Genomic DNA, 23,520 nt, shown 5'->3' on the forward strand with positions numbered 1-23,520 from the left:
TTGTTTAAAAGGCATTATATCTGTGAACACATAAAATGTCTTGCTTCCCGCAAAATTATTTTCATTTGCAAATTTATCTTTATTTCTTATATATTTATATGTATGAGATTAAAACGGCTTACAAGCTGATTTTGAAGACCAAAAACTTAAACAGGGATAGACTGTGTGAATCACCTGTTAAAAGTGTTGTTTATCGTGGATACGACCAACTATTCCAAGGGTCAACAAGACCACCTGATTCTTGATAGGCAATTTAAGTGTTTTTATAGACGTCATTGAATGTCTCCAGCACAGAGCACCAGTATGACTCAGCATACACGTAATTACATTTGACCAGTTGGATAACAAGATGATGTTTCATCCTCTGTGGCATATGAGAGTCTGTGAGAGATATGAGAGTGTTAAATAATGAAATAACTAGGTGAGAATAGACATTAAAATAAGGGCCACAGCAAATTGCTGTTTGTTTTCTACTTGTCATCTTGACTGTGAGATTTGTAAGATGCTTCTTTTGCTTTCCAGATTGATGTGTAGTCATGATACGTCTAGCTACAGTATGATTCTTTCACAATTTTTTTTTTCTTGTGGTTGTTTTTTGAACACTACTGTTCAAAAGTTTCATGTCCGTAAGATTTTTTTTAATGAATTGAAGTTGATGCTCACCAAGGCTGCCTTTTTTGTCAAATACGTTAAAAAAGGTAATATTGTGAAATATTGCTATAACTTAAAATAACTGTTTTCAATTTTAATATATTTTAAAGTGTAGTTATTCCTGTGACTCCTTGCCATTACTCCAGTCTTCAGTGTCACATGATCCTTCAGAAATCATTCTAATATGCTTATGCTTATTGAATATTTAAAAGGACAAAGGACATTTACTTGAAATAACTGTAACAATGCAAAAGCCTTTACTGTCACTTATTTCTTTAAAAAATCAAACTGACCCCAAATTTTTGAATGGTAGTGTATATTTAACTGAAAATTTATCCTGCAGCGCGAGTTAAACCTCTTGCTCTGAATGAAACTGAATGGTGACCAAAACTATCATCATCTGCCTATATTATTTATATATAAATGGCTCAAAGTAAATTAAATAAATATATAAATAGCATTTCACATAAGCTCTGATCTGGAAGCACTACACAATTAGACAGTGCAAATAATGATGTCTGATTGTTGTACCAGAGGACTCTCCACTTGCAAGCTCTTCAAAAATCTGGTGGAGTGTTTCATCTCTGAACCCTTGGGGGCGAAAAGGGTTTCTGTGTGCTCATTTAACCCACCGTGCATTATGCAAGTTTATGCAATTCTTTGAAGGGAGAATACATTGAGTTAAAATGATTCCTCTGTCTAAAACCCAGAGAATTACTCATCAGCTATTAATAATATAATAAACTTGCATAAAACTTCACAGACAGCTGACATTTCTGCAGGTAGGATTGTTTGAGAGGTATTTTGAGTTGAAAGCCATTGATTTTGTAAGGTCTTCATATTATGGGACTTTGTAGCATTTAAATATTACAACTGACATTTAGTTGCGAGGAACTCTCATCTAAAACCCTATTAGCACATCCTGTTAGCATATAGGCTAGTGGGCTACAAAATAGAAAGTTCTTGCAAAATGTGTATGCAAAGCCACAAAGATACATTAAAGCAACATTGTTTCTGTCTAACCCTTGAAATAAACCCGAGTAGTCTTACAAAACATTGTGTTTATGGTCAAATTATGTTGTCACATGACTTTTTGGCGGATGTTGCTTGTGTTGTGCATCAGATCCTAGATACGAGGCGGCAGTCCGGAGACGTGTGTTATGTAAGCAAAATAACTTTTGTAAACCGGTGTCTGGATAATGTTTACTTTACAACTGTAATCAATTCTTTACAGCTGTCTGACCAAACCATGCAGCTCTGTAGCCTTGTTTCCATTACAAAATAGCTCATGTTAATGTTTTGAGAACATCAGATAACTTTGAACAATCATTCTATTCATTAATGTTACTGGAAGAATGATTGTTAATAACTTTGAGAGAACTTTGCCAGAACATGAGCCAAAATTCTGAGAATGTGCCCTCTGAGCTGGAGGGATGGCATGGAATTTTTGGATGAATTATGTCTTTAAATATATTCCACTGTCAATTCTTTTTGTGTGGATTAGAGGCTGGAAAGACTGAAAGAGAAAACGATCACTTCAGCTAGTTCATCATCAAGCCATTGATCTAGGTCCTAGGAAACACAAAATCCACCTCTGTAAAAAACCGTGCTGCCTCGACACATTGATTGCAGCTGTTGCCATGCCAGTGTGTAAAATGTGGATTAATTGCAGCTTTTCATTCTCTGATTTGCATATTCCTCTATAAAGGGGAGTGAGCAGCTTTTCTCATTGCTGATGGAACTGGATGAAACCCAGACAAGAGAAAAGGGTGATCTGTCTCTTTCTTTCATACCAACAAATGCAAACACACACATACACACATACAAACACACAAACCGAATAGGAACCAAGCAGCAAAATGACAGTAAGCACAGTCTGAATAAAATTAAACAGAATTTGTGATGATGATAGTGACAGATCTGGGGATGGAAAAACCAAAGCTAAGTGAATCACACTCATTTAAGTTCCTTTGTGGATTTTATTGCTTTGTTTTGAAGTTTTCTTGTTTCGAACAAAGCAAATTAGGAATGTTTTTTTTATGTCTTTTTATAGTGCATCCCATCTGATGTGTGAAAAAATGCCAGACTTTGATATTTGAAAATTAGATTGAGTTTCTTTTGCGCCTTCAGAATGTAGGTGTACAGTATATTAAATTATTCTGCAGGAACCATAAACAATCACTTTAAATGTTCATATTTTGACATCACTTTTAGATCATTTTTAGTAGTTATTTTTAATTAATTAATTTTAATAATATTATTTTGAGATGACCCTTGGTAAACACCATGTGCTTTGAATACTGTTGTCCCTGTCTTAACTAGCTTAATCATAAAGATGTCTTTGTTTAGCCTAGTTAATCTAGACCAGCACTAAACCAGCCTGAACAAACATTGCAGTTCATTTTGGTTTAAAGGGATAGTTCACCCAAAAATGAAAATTTTATGTTTATCTGCTTACCCCCAGGGCATCCAAGATGTACCTGTAGGTGACTTTGTTTCTTCAGTAGAACACAAACGGAGATTTTTAACTCCAGCCATTCGGGTCTATCAGTCGTATAATGCATGGCAATGGTAACAAAATCTATGAGAGTAAAAAAAACATGCACAGACAAATCCAAATTAAACCCTGCGGCTCGTGACGACACATTGATGTCCTAAGACACGAAACGATCGGTTTGTGCGAGAAACCGAACAGTATTTATATAATATTTTACCTCTAATACACCACTATGTCCAACTGCTTTGAGCGCGCGCACGGCATCCGGTGCGTGAGGTGTGTACACGCTCTGGCGTAGTTTACGTTAATGGGTGTGTTGATATCCAGCCGAAGAGCAATCAACCATAACTTCAGGCGAGCAGGCTCACAAGTTGGGAATACGTGGAAAGTCCCCACTCCCGAATGAGTTCGCGCGAGAGAACGTAATCTTTTAGTTTTAAGTCGGTTTGAACAATCCGGATAAGCACAAGTAAGTACCATTTTGATTAGCCGTCATACCTACAATGAATGTGCACTGTGTAAACAATGAGTGAAGTATGCGCACAAGAGATCACTTCCGGCGCTTGCGTAAACTACGCCAGAGCGCGTACACACCTCACGCATCTTGGATGCCCTGGGGGTAAGCAGATAAACATCAAATTTTAATTTTTGGGTGAACTATCCCTTTAAACTTGCCTTTTCAGTTGGTAGGGCTCTTTGTGTAATGCTTGATATATAGCTAATTAATCTGTCAGACTAACTGAAGTGCTGTTACTAAAAGCTAAAGTATTGACATTTAGAGAGAGGCTCAAACACCTGTCTAGCCACAGTCAGTGTGGGCAGCACTTTATCTGGACATGTCTCTATGCTAGGCGTGGGTTCACCTGTTCTCATAGGAGAGAGCTACTTCTGAAGCACATCTCTCATCCTTTCCCGTTCCCACAGACGGAGTGGGTGGTTCACCTCAACAAAACAGATGTGCTGATTTGCATTTTTAGTGTTAGTAAGTAGATATTTCCTTCAGACCTGAATGAATGAATGATCGTTTAGTTCTCTTTATGGTAAATGATTGTGACAACCACTGCGGATGATTATTTACCAAAGCAGACTGAGCAATGTGTGTGTGTGATAAATGATGGTTTTGTGAATGATTGACCATCTGATCACACATGAAAAGACAGATTGCTTATGGGATTTGTTGCCATTAGATTGGCTGGAACAGATAAAGCATTTGCATGAATTTTGCATGACTAAAATGACCACTTTTTTTGTTGGTAGAAGTCCAAATCAGTCTGCGCCAATACGGGCGTCCCGATTTCAAATCCCAGCTCAAGGACCTTTCCCGATCCCACCCCCCTCTCTCTCTCCCACTTTGCTTCCTGTCATCTCTACACTGTCCTGTCATAATGAAGGCAAAAACACCTTTTACATAAATAAATCTTTTTTTTTAAAGTCCAAATCTATAAGGTAAAATTATTATGATGATGTCTGTTATAATGTTAGCAAGTAAGTGCCATTTATTTAAAAAAGACTGCAGATTTTTCAAGTAAATCATTTTCATTGTTTTTTTTAAAGGCAATACATAAGATTTTGCATTTAATATTTCTTTCTTTTCTCTCTTTGTAGTGCAGTGGAGATCTTTAGCTATGTAAAATGATGTTGTATGTGAAGTTTGCCCAAATAAAATCTTTAAATAATTTTCATTAGGAGGCTTTTCTCAGCAAATACAAAATCTGATATATGCAATGAATTCGTTTTATGTAATTAATTAGATGAATATGTTGTTTTTTATGAATTTAGCTATAGAAAATGCCCAAAACGGCACAAATAATTAAAGTATTTGATTTTCAGACATAATATGATGGCCTTTTTTTGGAAAGAATCAGTCAAAATCCGGTCAGTTAAACTCCTACACTCTCAGACATTTGTGTAGACGCTTATATTGTTTATGTTTTTTTTTGTGGTTTATGAAACACGTTTGCTAAAGGCTTGGTCCTGGCTTCTGACACTTGCGCTAATAGAAAAAGCACAGGATATGTTCTAAACCAAAGATTGCCATTAAAAGCCAGGTTGAGTAAAGCGGCAACTTGATCGTTTTTTCTGTAAGACTTTGAACTTCTCCTCATGGAACATCATTCTATATTCTGTTCTGTTCCTTAGACAGTTAGTGTAGGAGTTTGTCTGTCCCACAGTTTCATCATTCACTGATGGCTCCTCAGGGAGCAGATCCCTCTAACCACGAAGTGAGACATGTCAACTTCTCCACACAGCCTCTGATCCCCAATGTGTGAACTCTGAGTACTTACACTTCAGTCCGTGTCACTTCCTGTTTGATATGTGAAATAGTGTTATTGCAGCTAGTCACCAATGACTGTTTCATTACTGAGAAGAACAGATATTGTATTTGACGTGAAATAACACGCTGCTTTGAAATTCTGAAAGACAACAAATGTATATGCATCCATTTACTTTAAACAGTAGAACAAGTCCAAAGAATTTCCACCTTTCAATTTTGAGAAATCCCAAACTGTAAAGTTCATAAAGCAAAATACAGCAGCAACTGTTTTTTTAAATCATCTGCTAGTTTATTTTAGCAGTCTCTGGGTAGCATCATCTGAAAGGAATCTCCTGCTGCAGGTTGTTTAATGATTCAATCATTCAAGCAGATGAAAGTATCTCAGGAACAAGAAAAGAGATTCATTGCCATTATGAAGGTTCAGTTATGTAATATAACCTACTTTCAATCATGTTTACGGATGGAGCAACTTCAGCATGCTGCAAAATGGTGACAAGCATGTTTTAAATTAATACAAATAAGTTAAATGAATAAATCATTCTGATTTTCCAGTCACTCCATCCATTTGTCAGGTGTTGCCCATTGTTCCCTATCACACATATAGCAAATGTATATTTCAGTCCGCTTATCCACATAAATCACATTTAAAACACATTTTGTTGAATGGAAAGTTTCAGCTGTTGCAACTGTCGTCATCTAGTGTCTCAGTAGTCAATTGTAGTGAAAATCACTTAAGTGGACTTCAGAATGTATATTACTGTAGCATTGTTGCAGTGTTTGTCATGGGACAATTGTTTTGTATGTTTAATGGACTATTTTTTTAGTGGAGGCTTTAAGATGTTTCAAGACTTTTATGTTGACATATTTTTATTTGAGTAGCTCTGCAATAAAAGAGATAGCATAGCTAATTACCCCTTATTCCAAGAATTCAATATCTTTGTACGGTCACTCTCTTGTATGCATAATAGGAAATAGTTTCATCCTTGTAGTGCCACTTGTTAGACAGAGAGCTCTCTTTACAAGGAAACACTGACATGCTTTGACATTGTACTTTTCTTCCTGCTTACACTGCCTGGTTGCTTACAAATGAGAGTGAGTAAAACAAACCACCGCCATCATTTTATAAATCAAAATCTGTGCCCCGGTCACTGTTTCAGTATAATTTGTAGGTACGTCTCTAGTCTATAAGATACATATTTGTTGGAAATAACAAAGCATTCACAAGGTCTCCTATAAGTTTTAATGAGCAGCATGGCTTCTGCTCCCACATGACCCTTGTCTACGAAGAGCCAATAAAAATGTTAAGCAGCCAGTAAACCAGATCAGTTTCAACGAGGGCTCTTTTGCTTGCATTTTAATTCTGCTGTTTCCTCACAGATCAGATCAACATTCATTCAGTGATTTCATTACACATGTTTTAAAACAGAAGGTGCTCCTTAAGGTTACGTGACAAAATAGGGCGCAGTTTGAAGGATGGCCATGCAGGACTAAGGCCAGTGACCTTTTAATCCAAGTAAACATTTGGTTTCATGTGATGTAGTGAACGTTGTTGTGAATTCTGTTGACGTAAATGTCACTATGGTATAATATTGGAAGCATCATGCAGTATTGGTAATGTTTTGCACCATATACCATCACTTTCCAATGACAGATTTCTACACTTCCTACACTTTCTATTATTCAATTAAAATGTATTCAAATCAATGAGGTGCCAAATTCACAACCTGCACTAACTACACCAAAGTTCACTATAATATAGTGTAAATAGCATCTATCGATAAGAAAATATGCTATTTTCACTTAGTGTAAATAGCATATATTGCCCTTTATATATAAAGTGTGTGTATCTAATATTCGCAGCAAGCTGAGCTGAGTTCCTGTTTTTAAATGTGTCTTTGAAAAGTACAGCTAAAATATAATTTATTGTAATACAGTACTAATGCAGTGGGGAATGTGACCGATTTTATTACAGCGCGATCTATTGACGCATAAATTTTTCTGCTAAACGAATCTCTTTCTTCTTCTTGGTTTGAATAAAAGAGAGCCGTTCTGGGTGAATCTGATATGTGTGCTTTATGGATTTATAAGATTGCATTTGTTGCATATTTTTAAAACAGATGTAAGCATTTGGGCATGCCATCTTAGGTTTCTATAAATAGTGACATTTAAATTGTTGCATGTCTTTAAAGTGGGCACATGGGGGCAGTTCAGAGCTACTTACAATCTAACTTCACATTCACAGCTGAGAGGGAAAATGTATTATTGCATTTATATACTTTAAGGTTGTTTGCATTACCCATGTCTTTTTCTTCAAAACTTATATCATAAAAAGTAAAGCAACTTTGATTATAGTGATTATAGCATTTTTACCATTTAGTAGGCTTTAGTAGTAGCAGAATGACATTGTTTTAGGTGACTTTCTCAAAAGCAAAGTGGTGATAAAACAGGATTGACTTTTTGTCAGGCTACCTTGAAATGAACGATGATATGTTAACAAACTAGACTAGACTCAAAGTAATCTGACATGATTAGCCCTGGTTAAAAATCTTTTGCAGGTGCTTTAAATTAGAGTTATGTTGGTTCTAAACGTTGAAAGTCAGTTGAGAGGGTGTAACGTGTTTAGGTAAATAGGAATGAAAATTCTGAATAGCTCTGTACCTTATAAGATGGTACAAGTAATAGGCCTACCTGTAAAATACCGGTTCATCTACTCAACATTTAAAAAAAAAAAAAAAACTCAATCCCTCGAGGCAGATATTTTGGACTGTATAGTGTCATACCTGCTGCTTTTGGAACTTTTGAGCAGCTCAATGAAAGATTAATGTTGCATCTAATTAATGCCAAGCAGGGAGCAGTGAAAATATAATAAAAACATACATCAGAAACCGTTTTTATAAGGATGTGGTATGCAGTGTTATGCTGAATATTTTTTACTATTAATTAAAAAAGCACTTACAGACCTTGGTTACTCTTTAAACAAACTCGTTAAGTGATTCCATGTTGGTTGATGAAAGGGATGATGGCATTTGCAAAATGTAATTTCCACTTTTTTTATCCAACAAGAAAAAACCTTTTTACTCAATCCCTCGAGGCAGATATTTTGGACTGTATAGTGTCATACCTGCTGCTTTTGGAACTTTTGAGCAGCTCAATGAAAGATTAATGTTGCATCTAATTAATGCCAAGCAGGGAGCAGTGAAAATATAATAAAAACATACATCAGAAACCGTTTTTATAAGGATGTGGTATGCAGTGTTATGCTGAATATTTTTTACTATTAATTAAAAAAGCACTTACAGACCTTGGTTACTCTTTAAACAAACTCGTTAAGTGATTCCATGTTGGTTGATGAAAGGGATGATGGCATTTGCAAAATGTAATTTCCACTTTTTTTATCCAACAAGAAAAAACCTTTTTACAAGGAGCCACAAGAAACCAAAACATCTAAAACAAACTGTACACTATTATACTATGTGAAATAAACCATTTGAAATTAAATATTTATGTGTTAAAGACCTTGTAGGGTTTCAGAACTCTATAATATGAAACATATTTTTGCTAAAGCATTTTCTTTCCACAGTGTACTGCAGTATAGGGTGGATATACAGCATGTGCCAGCAGGGTTGAGAGTCCACTGGGCAGGAATTGTATCGTGCTGGGTGTGGATGTAGATTTGGCCCAAAGCAGGACTAGAAACAGGTGACCCCAAATGCACCTTACTGACCACCGAACAGCTGGAGGCCTTGAGACTTATTAACAACTGTTTAAATGTTTAGGGTGTGAGGGGTTTCTCCTGAGTGAGCTTGTTTTATAACTGAGTAACTTCTGATGTTAATTATCTATGACTAATTTATTTCTAAGCGCCTCCTTCGGCACAACTATAATGTGAATTTATCTTTCTGCTCATTACTATTTCAGCATCACTTATAGCACTCATCTCATACAAATATGGTTTTAGGCCATATTTGAACTTTTCAAAGCAAGAAATCATGTAGATAAATCACATTGAGTTTAATATAACCACTTTAATTAAAATAACTGTTATTAGAGACAGTTTTAACTTTAAAAAATCCATTTAGGTTTGAAATTTGTGTTATACACTCCAATTCAAAAGTTGGAGTCAATAAGATTTTATTTTAAAAGATGTTAATATGTTAATATGTTTTTACTCAGCATGGATGCATTAAATTGATCATACATACATATATATATATATATATATATATATATATATATACACACACACACACACACATTTGCAACAGTAGTATATATTTTCCTGTAAATGGATGTAATGGTATCAGATGTAGGCCAAGATGTAGGTGAGAATAGGATGATTTATATCCAGCTAAGCCTAGAAAAATGGAGCGTCTTTATAGCAATTCACAGAACATCTCATTAAAGCAATTTTAAAAGCATTTTATGCAAATGCATATGAACAATACATCTTGATAGCATTTGGCTGTAGAACTTTTTTAACATCTTCATAATTATAGAGGATACTTTCTTTGATGTTTTCACTCCCAGTCATTTTCTCAACCATTTCCTTAGTCTCAAAGACAAGCCCAGACATCTGCACCTCTGACATATTCTGTTGTGACCTCTGTTTGCTGACCTGAACACATCTCTGTCATAAAAATTGTGTTGACATGTTTTAAAAACAAGCTTCCCTCGTCCGGCGGGAGAGCATGTCCAATCAAACACAGGCCATAGCCAGTGCAGTAGTGAACTAAAATAGCACTAATGAGATATGTGGGCTGCACTGTCACAACCGAGTGCATTTCAGGCAAAAAATAGACCCGATAAGCTCAGCGATTGTTGCAGTGGAAAGACTGAATGACAACTGCGATGCTTGGCAGCTATGAAAGTTGAATGGAAAATCAGCAGCATCACAGAGTGCTGCATGTTTTCTTTATCCATATGATGATGTCAAAGTTATTAATTTGCCCTGTTAAGCCACCTTAAACTATTTTAATCTTAATTTATAGGCTAATGATTTCAAATGTAAGACAAATTCTGCTTTAATTCTTCAACGTATTTGATTCCACCACCTAGTCTTGAATGATGCAAAGGAAAATTTGTGCCAGATGATCTGATACAGATGATTTCATAGCTGAAAATTGTCTGTAAACCTATAGTCAGTTTTTTTTCTTCTTCTTTTTTGCTTGAGGAAACGCAATAATTCACAAATGTATGAAAGACATTGCTTTGAGAGTTACAGTACCTGAGTTGCCTTGTTTTGTCTGTTTGCATGCTTTAATATTTTATGAACTCATAGAAACCATGCTGCTGCATCTGTTTTAAAATAGCTAAAACGGTCAAACATGAACTTGAAATATGTAAATTAGTTTCGTTATTTAACATTAGAACAATGTAAATTGTTAAATAGCCTCAGATGGTATTTAGACTTGGTCTCTGTGCATTTTCCAGTAACAAACACCCAGTGATAAAGTCCTTGAAGATGCATTTAATTTGAATAATGATTTGATTAATTAAACCACAGAGTAGATGAGATTTATATATTTTGCACAGATTTATACTACCGTTCAAAAGTTTTAGATACATTTTGAAAGAATTCTCTTACGCTCACAAATGCAATTATTTGACCAAAAATATAGTAAAAATGTAGTATAGTGTAATAATTTCTAATAACTGATGTTTTATTTTCATGTATTTTAAAATGTAATGTATTCTTGTGATAGCAAAGCTGAACCTTCAGCAGCCATCACTTTAGTATTTTATGTAAATCTCAAGAAACATTTATTATTATTATTATTATCAATGTTGAAAACAATTGTGCTGCTTAATATCCACAAATGTTTTATGAATAGAAAGTTCAAAAGAACAGCATTTCAATCATGACAACTCTCGGAACATTTTAGCATGGTGATGTATATGACAATGTTAATGTATTTGGTCTTAGCGGAACAGATCTGTTATGCTGCTGCTGAATTGCTGCTGCTGTTGGTTATTGCTGTAGTTGTAGATTATTGCTGCTGCTGCAAGCAAGTACAGGAACTTGCTACTGCCAATGCATATGGCGATATGGTGCCTTGAGTTTTTAATACATACTGCTGCTGCACAAATAGCATATAAAATAACCCTGTAGCAGATCTATACAGGTGGAGCTAGGGAAGGTGGAGGGATTCGGAGAACTCTGAAACCGCGCTGCAGGAATCTCAAGTGAATGCTAGCCAGCCATATAAATGCAGGCAGTAAGCTCATTGGCTGCATATGCAGCATGAACCAATCAGCTTGTGCCAAGTCGTTCAACTCTCTGAATATCATCAATTACGTTAACAACACGTCAGCCTGCGCCATCTAGAGTCTCATGACTGAACTATATATTTATTTGAAATAGAAATCTTTTGTAGCATTGTAAATGTCTTTACTGTCTTTTAAGGCATCCTTTCCGAATAAATTCATTTATGTATTTCAAGTAAATAAATAAATAACACCCCAAACTTTTGAGTGGTGTTGTATGTGGCCAAGTCTGATCAATCTAAACGCATGAAGTGACCAGGTGTATATGTACCCCCTCAGGGACCAAATGTCCTGAATAAAAATCATCCAAGACGTCAAGTCTGGGCACACATCCACAAGTGATGTTCTGGAAACACTAAAAGAAGATGAACCGCTAAAATGTCTGGTGGCAAAGTACGTTTATCATAAGAGCAAGGAAGGGGTATTCTTAAATCAAGCCAGGAAGAGAACATAACATCCTGAGTGGAAATTCCCCTGGAGGAAGCGCTTTAGAAAGTAAATGGATTTCAATGGAGCCCAGGTAATGCTGGGTTTATACACTACAGAGATGTAGAGAACTCATGCTGTAATTGACGAGTTGGATCAGACTCAGGTAATGACAATAATCTGGGGATGTAGGAAGTATTACAGTCTCTTTACTGTTACAAGACTTTATCACCATGTACCAGCAAAAGAAATATAAAAGACAGAGATCTATAAGAGTGCATTTCATGAAAAATTATAATAGTGATATCTGGTTTAAATACACATGATAATGCAGACGAGCTAACGTTCGAACTGCTGGCTGTTTCACTGCTGCCTTTCATCTTTTGAGAACATCTGCAGCTTCCTACACATCCAATAAAACCAAAATAATCATTATGTTAAACACAGGGCAGCAGCTGGGCGATGATAAACACTCCTAGAGCTTTCACTTTGCCCATTTCCCTGAAGTCAGTGTTGGAAAACCTTTTTTTATTCTTCATGCAAGTCAAAAGTGAGAAAGCACTACCTTATTAATTGTGTCATATACAATTACAACCATTTAAGCTCTTCTGATTGTGCATTACAAACAGAAAATTGTAAATCTCGAGAATGGACAATAGATCCATAAATCAGCTCTAGGCACCTCTAATCTGATCTGTCTGATTCACACTGGGGGTGTTGACAGGGCTGAATTCCTCTGTGTTGTGCATAATTTTAAGCCTTACTGGAAACATCAGCCAAACAGCAGGATGCCAGAATAGTTGGTTGTCTGAGTGTGACTGTGTGTGTGGATGGAGCTTTCTTTGTGCATTTATGGTATTTCTCAGTAAGAACATCTAACTCTCAGGGTTATTCAAAAATAGCATTGATTGAAATTGGTCTCAACTAAGTTATCATTTATGCAGAATTTTTCATATAGATGATTTTACACTGGCATATGTTGATTGAAATTAAAAAGCATACACAGATTTTTAATATAAAAGGCAATAACTGTTTGTATCCACTATATTTAATAAACCTCTTGCCTTTATAATTTACCATGCAAGCATTATTGTATTTCACATCAGTTTAAATGCATTGATCAAATAAAATATAAAGATATGGTTTGTAAAGACCACTGTTGAGTTTATTATCTTCATTCATCTCTCTCTCTCTCTCTCTCTCTCTCTCTCTCTCTCTTTCTCTCACACACCTGCTCTTTTCTTATTTCTCAGTAAGAACATCTAACTCTCAGGGTTATTCAAAAATAGCATTGATTGAAATTGGTCTCAACTAAGTTATCATTTATGCAGAATTTTTCATATAGATGATTTTACACTGGCATATGTTGATTGAAATTAAAAAGCATACACAGATTTTTAATATAAAAGGCAATAACTGTTTGTATCCACTATATTTAATAAACCTCTTGCCTTTATAATTTACCATGCAAGCATTATTGTATTTCATATCAGTTTAAATACATTGATTAAATAAAATATAAAGATATGGTTTGTAAAGACCGCTGTTGAGTGTATTATCTTCACTCAGCTCTCTCTCTCTCCCCAACACCTGCTCTCTTCTCTCACATCCTTTGGCAGCTGCACAAAAAGATGTGCACATCTTATCAGTCAATAAAACCCATCACATGTGTGAAATGCAGCTATAGTCCCAAGAAACATTTGACCTGAATAACTGACATGCCTGATTTAGAGTCTCATTTAGAGGGTATTCTAAAAACCTTAACTGGAATAGAACAATACAGGAATATTTGAATGACATAGATGATATCACTATGGAGGTTTTACATGTTTTTTTTTTTAATGCAGAAGAACCCAAATGTAAAAAATATAAAGGCAGCTGAATGTTTTCATGTGTTCAGACACATTTGTACTGTGTGCAAAACAGCATGCATTCTTTTACAAAGACAGCATGTTGTTTCCAAAATTACAGGATATTTGGCTCTTGTTTGTGCAAAATAGATTTAAATAATATGTGGAAAATATTTATTTTGTATTAAATCAACAGGGTGGATTTTTTTCATTCCAATGTTACAGCATTGTTAGTTTAAAATATCTAATTTCCAAAAAAAAAAAAAAATAAATTATTCCAGTTGACTCTTTGCAATATAGTCAGTTGGACGGAATGCTTTTTTTTTTTTTTTACCACAGTGAAGTTCATGATTTTCTTTTTCACCACCAGAGAGAGCTGGCACAATGCGCAGCGCCTATCATGCATATCAGACCATTATATAAAGGAAAAAGCCTTTACATTATCTTACCTTTTGATCTTTTGTATAAGTTGGTTTCTGCTTTCTGACAGTTTTTCACTTTATTTGATATTGCCAAAGCCAACAGCATTGCCTCAACATGAAAAGCACCAAGTAATTTTTATTTTATTTATTTATTTATTTATGTTATCTTTCTATTTATTTATTTATTTGAATATTTCATGAAAGTGAAGAACAAAAAATGTTATACATTTTAATGCATCACTTTCTGACCAAGTCAGTTTGATTGCCTTTGCTCTTATGAAGTGAAGCATTCTCCTGTCCAGTGCAGACTGTGATGACTGTGCCAGATTCAATTAAGAAGGCTACACTGAGGTAATAAGATATGTGACTGTATCAGTCGCTTTTATTCTTTCAGTTTTTCAAGGAAAAAAGTACACGAAGCCATATAATAAATAAAAATAGATTGGCCTACTAGTTAGTTTAAAGGAAGGAATGCTTAAACGGCTTGCCATAATAAGCCACAACAAGTCATTCCTTCTGAATTCATGCAGATCTGTCCCCGCTTGTCTTTGTGTGACACTGTTTGCGACCAATCAGAACACTCCGAACGCATTCCATCGTAAACGTCAGCCAATAGCGTGAGAGCGGGGCGTGATTTCCCTCGCACGGCTCCGCGAGGCATGAAGTTTATTCAGAGTGCGAGCTGCTCAGGGAGAATGATGCACCTTTGCGCGGATGCGAATGGGAGATTTTTCTGTTGCGCGCTTTAACTTTCTCCACTTTCTCATCTTGCCACGGATTGTGCCGAACGTGTAGTAGTAATTTAGGCTCGCATCACAAATGGCTCGAAATATAACAGAGCAGCGGCAACGTAGAGCGTTTCATGTGCCCTTGTTTCTCTTTATACTGACTTTGTTTCGCGATGCATCTGCACAGGGATTTGAGAGTTTGGGATTAATGTACGGTTTAAGATCTGAACTTTCAGAGGATGCTATTCTTGTTGCCAATAATGGAATACGGGTTCCTTTCGGCAGATCTGTCTATATTGATCCAATCAATGACCTGGTTACCCAAGTTCAGCCCGGAGACAAGTGCACCATAACAGTTCTGGATAATGACCCGCTGTCACAGAGACCGGGACAGCTGTCCCCGAAAAAGTTTCCATGTGAATTTGGTCCCAATGATGTAAAATACTCGCATTTCGGATCCAGAAGCCCTTCAAAAGACAGAGTAAGACTTCAGCTCAGATATGATACTCAGACTGATACAGTCATCATTCCCTTTATGATGGAAGTTGAGGTGATTTTCACTCAGCTTGAGATTCTCACCAAACACATGCCTGTAGTTGTAGAGAAACTGCTTGGAATGAGTAATCCTATTGATAAGAAAATCCTGGAGTTTACTTATGATAGAAATGTTCATTTATGTAAATTTACATCTTTGGCCAGTGGCAGCTCATTACCCAGGTATGGAAAGCTGATTGATAATGGAAAATTGGGGAAACCTGTGGACTGTGATGAATTTGTCAGGATGGACATTCGCTATCAGCACACTTTTGCACATCGTTCTCCAAACCGAGATTATATTCCCATGTATTTAGAGTTACAAGACAAAGAAGCAAATGTACTGAAGCAAGAGTTTTTCCAAATTGTGGTGCTTATTAAAGAGGGTGAGGAAAACACAGCTCCTAAACCGAGTTTTGTGGCAATGATGATGATGGAAGTTGACCAGTTTGTAATGACTGCTATAACCCACGATATGCTTGCTGCTGAGGATGTGGAATCCAGTCCTGATGGTTTAATCTTCAACATCACTTCCCCGCTGTCCTTTGAGGAGGGCTACATTGTGAGCACGGATGACAGGAATTTGCCCATTACGTCTTTTTATCAAGCAGACCTGAAAGAACTTAAAATAGCCTATAAGCCTCCCTCTGTGGATTCGGATGTGGAGAGAATTTTCCAAATTGAGTTTGATGTTGTAGACACTGAGGGGGCTATATCAGATCCCTTTGCGTTTATGATAGTGGTTAAGCCTATGAACACTCTAGCACCAGTTGTGACCCGTAACACTGGCCAACTGCTTTATGAGGGTCAGTCCCGGCCACTGTCCAGCTCACAAAACCTACAAATTAGTGACGAGGACAATTTAGACAATGTCCAAATCACAGTTATTAATGGACTTCGCCATGGAGAGCTCACAGTTCTGGGGTCCAGGCGAAAATTCTTCACCCCAGCAGATCTTGATGTAGGGAGCGTCATCTACCAGCATGATGGCAGCGATACATACAGCGATAATATCATTTTCAGAATGACAGATGGAAAAAATGAAATTGAGTTTTTATTTCCCATTACAGTGGTGCCAACTGATGATGAACCTCCCATAATCAATGCCAACACAGGCTTAGTTTTGTTTAAAAACCAAATGATGCCCATTTCTCCTTTAATGCTTAGTGCAGCAGACATAGACTCTGAGGATTCAACTATTAAGTTCATCATGGTGCCTCCCTACTCTACTATTGGAGAAGTCATACTTCGTCAATCAGATGCACCGGAGGATCCATCCACATGGAGGTTCAATTCTGAGGATGAGATGTATGAAAAAGTAGTGACAGAATGGTTTCAGCAGGACATCACAGAAGGCAAGCTGTTTTACAGGCATATCGGACCACATAATACAAAGACCATCATGGACCAGTGTGTTTTCCGTGTGCAAGATGACAACGACCCACCAAACCAATCAGGTGAGAACTCTTTCATCATCAAAGTTCTCCCCATTGATGATATCCCCCCAGAGCTCTATCCCGGGACCACTCTTCAAGTGACCGTTCATGAGTACCAACTCACCTATTTCCGAAAGAAGTTCTTGCGCTACACAGACTTAGACTCAGAAGACAGGGACTTGAAATATACAATTACCCAGCCACCCACTGACACAGATGAGAACAGCCCTGGCATTCTAGGAAGCATCGTTTTAACTGAGAGTCCAAACTCAGAAGTCACCGAGTTCACTCAGACGCAGATAAATCATCACAAGATAGCCTACAAACCTCCTGATCTAGAGCTTGGAATAACCCCGCATGTGGTGCAGTTCCATTACAAAGTTGAAGACACGGGGGGAAACAGCGCCAATGGAGTTTTCACCATATTTTTACAGCCTGTTGACAACAAGCCTCCCCAGATCACCAACACAGGCTTTACCATTCAAGAACGAGGGGCGCACGTCATCACTCGCGCCGAGCTGGACACCACAGATGCCGACACGGACAGCTCACAGATTCTGTTTACAATCATCCAGCCTCCAAAGCACGGTCAGGTTAAGTACACATTCACTGATATGACTAAAGGGAATTCATTCAATTTGGATGATATATCTAATGGCAGAATATCTTACATTCATAATGGTGATGAGTCAACCAGCGATTTCTTCCAGCTGGATGTCAGTGACGGCGTCCACATTGTCACAATCACGGTCAGGATCAACGTGAAGCCTATTGACGACGAAGCACCAACCATCAGCCTTCCAGAGGGCACGATCGGTTCTTACATAGATGTTCTGGAGAATGGAGTGACTGAGATCACCACCAACGTCATTCAGGGTCGAGACGAGGACACTGATGACCTCAGGCTGACCTTTATCGTAGAAGATCCCCCAGTGTTTGGTGAAATATTAGTGAATGGTGTGCCCTTCAATAGGTTCACTCAAGCGGACATCATTAGTGGCTTGGTAGTATATGCACATAATAGTGGAGAAATTGGCTTGACAACAAAACTTGACTTCTTTAATCTTACACTTACCGATATGTCTGATGAATGGACAGTTGGGGGAAATAAAATCAAAGGGGTTCGTGTGCAGGTCACCATTTTGCCGTTGGACAGTCAGGCCCCTGATGTCTTCGTGGGCCCCCAATTCATTGTCGTAGAGGGTGAGAAAAGTGTTATAGAAATTTTGCATATTAGTGCTAATGACATTGACACCCCTAATGATGACCTACTTTGCACAATTATTGTGCAGCCCACCTCAGGCTACGTAGAAAATATCTCCCCTGCACCAGGCTCTGAAAAATCCAGATCTGGGATTGCCATTAGTGCTTTCACGATTAAAGACATTCGGGAAAACCACATTTATTACGTGCAAAGTATTCATAAAGGTGTCGAGCCAGTTGAGGACAGGTTTACTTTTAGGTGTTCAGATGGGATAAACTTTTCCGAGAGACACTTTTTCCCAATCGTGATAATCCCATCCAATGACGAAAAGCCAGAGATCCATATGAGAGAGTTTGTTGTGATGGAAGGCATGAACATTGTGATTGACACTCCAATATTAAACGGCGCTGATGCTGATGTTCCAGCAGATGAGCTCACGTTTATCATTTCAAAACCTCCGAAACATGGATATATCCTCAATCAGTTAACCTCAGGCACTATTCCTGTCACAAACTTCACTCTTGATCAGATACGAGAGGCTTCAAGTATTGTCTACGAGCATGATGATTCAGAAACCACAGAGGATAGTTTTGATGTTCTACTTACTGATGGCAAATTCACAGTGGAGAAAACTGTCATGATTATGGTCATTTTGGTTGACGATGAAACACCAAGGATGGCGATTAATGATGGCCTTGAAATAGAAGTAGGAGAGGTGAAAATAATCAACAATAACGTTTTAAAAGCCACCGATCTGGATACAGAAGACAGCATTCTGACCTACATAATCCGTTATGGTCCAAATCAAGGGTTTTTACAAAAGCAAACACCATTTGGAACATTTGAAAACATATCTGTTGGAATGAACTTCACACAAAATGAGATCGACCAAGATATGATCATGTACATTCACAATGGACAAGAGGGAGTTCGTGACCTTATCAAATTTGATGTCACTGATGGCATTAACCCTTTGATTGACAGGTACTTCTATGTAACTGTGGGTGGAATAGACATGGTGTTCCCTGATGTGATCAGCAAAGGTGTTTCTCTGAAAGAAGGAGGAAGGGTCACTCTAACCACAGACCTGCTCAGCACTAGTGATCATAACAGCCCTGACGAACACTTGGTGTTCACCATCACACGTGCCCCTATACGAGGACACTTAGAGTGCACTGATGCGCCAGGGATGCCCATTAGTTTGTTCACTCAGCTTCAACTAGCTGGGAACAAAATCTACTACATCCACACTGCTGATGATGAGGTAAAGATGGACAGCTTTGAGTTTGAAGTGACCGATGGTTACAATCCTGTGTTCCGCACCTTCCGTGTGTCCATTACAGATGTGGACAACAAAAAGCCTGTGGTCACCATTCATGGACTGGTCGTTAATGAAGGTGAAAATAAGTTAATCACTCCTTTTGAGTTGACAGTGGAGGACCGTGATACAGTCGATCACCTTTTAAAGTTTACAATCACCCAGGTTCCTGTACATGGCAAGTTGCTGTTTAACAACACCCGTCCTGTCACTTCCTTCACCAAGCAGGACCTGAATGAAAACATGATACGTTATAAGCACGATGGAACCGAATCTGCCTCCGACAGCTTCTCGTTTACTGTTACTGATGGAACTCACACAGATTTTTATGTGTTCCCTGACACGGTTTATGCGATTCGCAAACCCCAGATGATGAAAATAACAATTTATCTGGTGGACAATGGAGTTCCACAGGTTGTGACTAATAAGGGTGGTACAACATTAAGGATTCTCCCTACTGGTCACCTTGGGTTCCTGATCACTAGTAAAACACTAAAGGCAGAGGACAGAGACAGCCTTCGTGGAGCAGTGACTTTTAAAATTACTGTGGCCGCTGAGCATGGCTACCTCATTGACTTGGGGAAAGGCAATACCACTATCACCACATTCACCCAAAGTAAGTTTTATTATGTCAGTTTAATACAATATGCTGTGTTAATTAAAAAAAAAAATGTTTAAATTAATTAATGGTACTGGTAGATTTATGCTTAGTGTATTGGAATAGTATGTGAAAAAATACTGGGCTAACATAAATGTGAGAATTGTGGATTAAAGGGATAGCTCATGCAAAAATTAAAATACTGTGATCATTTATTCACCCCCATGTCGTTCCAGACCCAAAGGAATTTCTTTCTTTCTTTCATGCACAAAAGGTGATCTTTTTGAAGAATATCTTGACTTCTCATTTCCATACAGTATGATAAAAGTGAATCGGGACTCAGTCTGTCAACGCCTGCTTGAAAAGAAATAAATAAATCAATAAAAATATGCTTAAAGTTGTTTGCCATCTGATCACCCGGCCTGACCAGAAGAAACGTGCCCAAAACCCTTCTGAAACAGACTAGGAGACTGACAAACAAGCTTTGGTTGTTTTATTTATTTTTTATTTTGTTCAGCAGGGCAGTTACAAAATAGCAAAAAGGCACTATTAAATGATCATAAAAGTATTCTGTACACTGGTTTAGTTTGTCTCATGACCAAATTAAATAAATGACAATAGTTTGAGTTTTGACAATGATTTGAGAGCTAGTGCAGATTGGACTAATTTTTTTTTTAGAAAAAAGTCAGTCTGTTCATCACAGAAGCACTACATATAAAGTGCTTTTTTTCATTTTGGAACTTGACGGCATCTTTCATTTTTATTATATGGAGACGAGTAGCCTGGATAGGAGGGTGAATAAATTACAGCAGTTTTCATTTTTGTGTGAACTCTTTTATGATCCTAAATAATGAGTCTTACAATATTCTAAATAGTTTTATAAAGGAAGATTTCTCCTGAAATATTGAAAGGTAATCTGGAAAAGTGCACACATTGTGACACAATGCACAGAAATGTTTTTGCCTTCAAATAAGACCAATATAGTATTCATGGGTAAAATAAGTATTTTTCACCAACAGAGAGTACAAAGCAAACACCTGTTATTGTCATAAAATTACAGTAAAGGCCCAAGCTCTCAGACATATCAGAAAAGCCTTAGTATAGTTGTAAAAACTTGTAAATGTCAAAACTAGCAAGGGACATGCTCAACTTGCCACTGTGCTTCCCCTTTCTAAATAAGCTCCTTTTTTAGGATTCTCTTTGAATATGTCAAGGGAATTTAGCACAGTTGGGGATGGGGGTGTGGACTACTGATAGTAAATAAAGTTGCTGCTCCCTTGTGGGCATTTGAAAATGATGGGTTTACATTTTTATGAGCTGGCCGCTTTGAAGAGAAATGTTTTGACATCAAATATTGAAGATAGGCTGGCACTGTGGATGTAACACCCTCTCAGAAAAACCACGTACATGAAATGCACTCCAAAGTCTGAGCACAAGAGAGGGTGGTGGAGAAATGAATAGATGGGTGCCAGTTGGAGACCTGCTGCTCTTTGTGGCTCCTTTCAGTCAGAAGGGAATTGATGTGCCACGGCTTCAGTGCTTCATATTTCTTTCAGTCTAAATTAAGTCACTGCCCAGCTGATAAATCTCAGACATAATGCGGTTTGGTGCCTGCAGCTCTCTGTGCAGGAGCAGATGGGCAAAATGCCCTTGTTTGAAAGTGCTTTTCAACCTGGTTCATATAGAACCTGTCCCAAATGGCATTCTCCTCCTTTGTCGAGTTTGGCACTTTGACACATGCGCTATTGGTAATGGTTCCTGTGGAGTTCAAGTGGGCCATTTGGGCCAGGGCTACACTCTTAGGACAAAATAGCAGAAATTGTACATTTAGGGGTGTGCCTTTGTACCTTCTCTACCCCATGGTGCGCATTACTACCTTAAGAGCAGTGCTAGGGAAAGTTACTTTTAAAAGTAATGCGTTACAATATTGGGTTACTCCATACAAAAAGTAACTAATTACGTTACTTATTTACTGTTTATGGAAAGTAATGCATTACGTTACTTTTGCGTTACTTTTTGTCACCTGGGCTGGGCTTGCTTATTTATTTTTAATAACAAACAAGGGCAACTGTAAAAGCCCTTTCACACCAAAAGTGAAATTAATAAGCATCAGGCTGAAGGAAGTGCCTCTGGTCTGCACCTCACTCCCAATTTCTCTCATCATGGGACAGGAGAGGTGAAAAAGAAACACAGATATTTTCTTGTAAATTTAAAAGTAATGCGTTCCTTTACTAGTTACTGGAAAAAAAGTAATCTGATTACGTAACTGGCGTTACTTGTAATGTGTTACCCCCAAACACTGCTTAACCCTTAAATGCATGAATGTTTCGCCAATCATTATTACATATTCGGGTCTTTAGCGACCCGGACCAATATATCCAGTATGGGTGGACCTCTAACTGCTGCAATAGCAAAAAACTCTCTTGATATTTTAACAATTACAGAAGAATAAAATAAAGCATATTTCGTTACCTTTTGAAACTTAAAATGGTTCAATTTGAGCAGATGATTTTACCATCGCTGTCATCATCAGAGCGCACTTCCACAGTAGGCCTACATTCAGCATCTGGCTTATATTCACGATATCAGCCATATTCTCAAAACTATCGTTTTCAATGACTTCATATTCAATATTTTGATCACTGGCAGCTTATTCACCACATCCAGCATCAAATGACAGTGACATTTATATTTCATTGCGTAGTATAGTAATTGCTCTGCAGTAAAGCCATTCAAACCACTTCAATTTTTGCTGATGATATTCGTTTGTTTTATGCCTGCGGTAATTATGAGTGAAACGTCACGTCATCATTGTGTATCAAACAGTGCCACCTTGAGGAAAAAGATGCATTGCACAAATTGAGTCATCAGATATGTAAATATAGTTGCCAGGAAAAAATACTTACACATTTACATACCTCGGGTCTCTAGCGACCCTATACACTTTTTACAAAAAATTTATCAGAGAACAGGCATTCTTTTATATTTTACTATTTTTTTCTTGTTATGTTGTTTATAATGAATAGATTGAGGAATACTTAGAAAGTTGATGTCTAACTTAAAAATGAAGGAGGGAGAGGGTAGAGAATGATGTCCCGGGTCGCTAAAGACCCGAGGTATGCATTTAAGGGTTAAGTGTAATTGGAGCGACCCAGCAGCGACCCACAATGAAATCTAATTATTTATTTATTTATTGCTTTAGTGCAATGATAACACAATTGCCAATTACTGAATGTTTAATGCCAGACACATTACAATTTTTTTCTTACCAGTCCTAATTAGTCTTAAAATATATGGTATAGCTGCCTTCATATTTT

At 37.3% G+C, this 23,520-nt stretch overlaps 1 protein-coding gene across 1 annotated transcript in view; it reads left to right on the forward strand.

Annotated features, from left to right (window-relative positions):
- Positions 1–15,076: 15,076 nt before the first annotated feature.
- LOC107704782 (FRAS1-related extracellular matrix protein 2-like) overlaps positions 15,077–23,520 on the forward strand; it is a 74,297-nt gene continuing 65,853 nt past the window's right edge. Inside the window, exon 1 of the mRNA XM_016507808.1 lies at positions 15,077–20,221. Within this exon, the coding sequence (XP_016363294.1) occupies positions 15,205–20,221 (5,017 nt within the window). The 5' untranslated portion in view covers positions 15,077–15,204. The remainder of the gene's footprint in view (positions 20,222–23,520) is intronic.

The sequence above is a fragment of the Sinocyclocheilus anshuiensis genome, unplaced genomic scaffold, assembly GCF_001515605.1.
Source record: "Sinocyclocheilus anshuiensis isolate Anshui unplaced genomic scaffold, SAMN03320099.WGS_v1.1 scaffold758, whole genome shotgun sequence".
NCBI lineage: Eukaryota > Metazoa > Chordata > Actinopteri > Cypriniformes > Cyprinidae > Sinocyclocheilus > Sinocyclocheilus anshuiensis.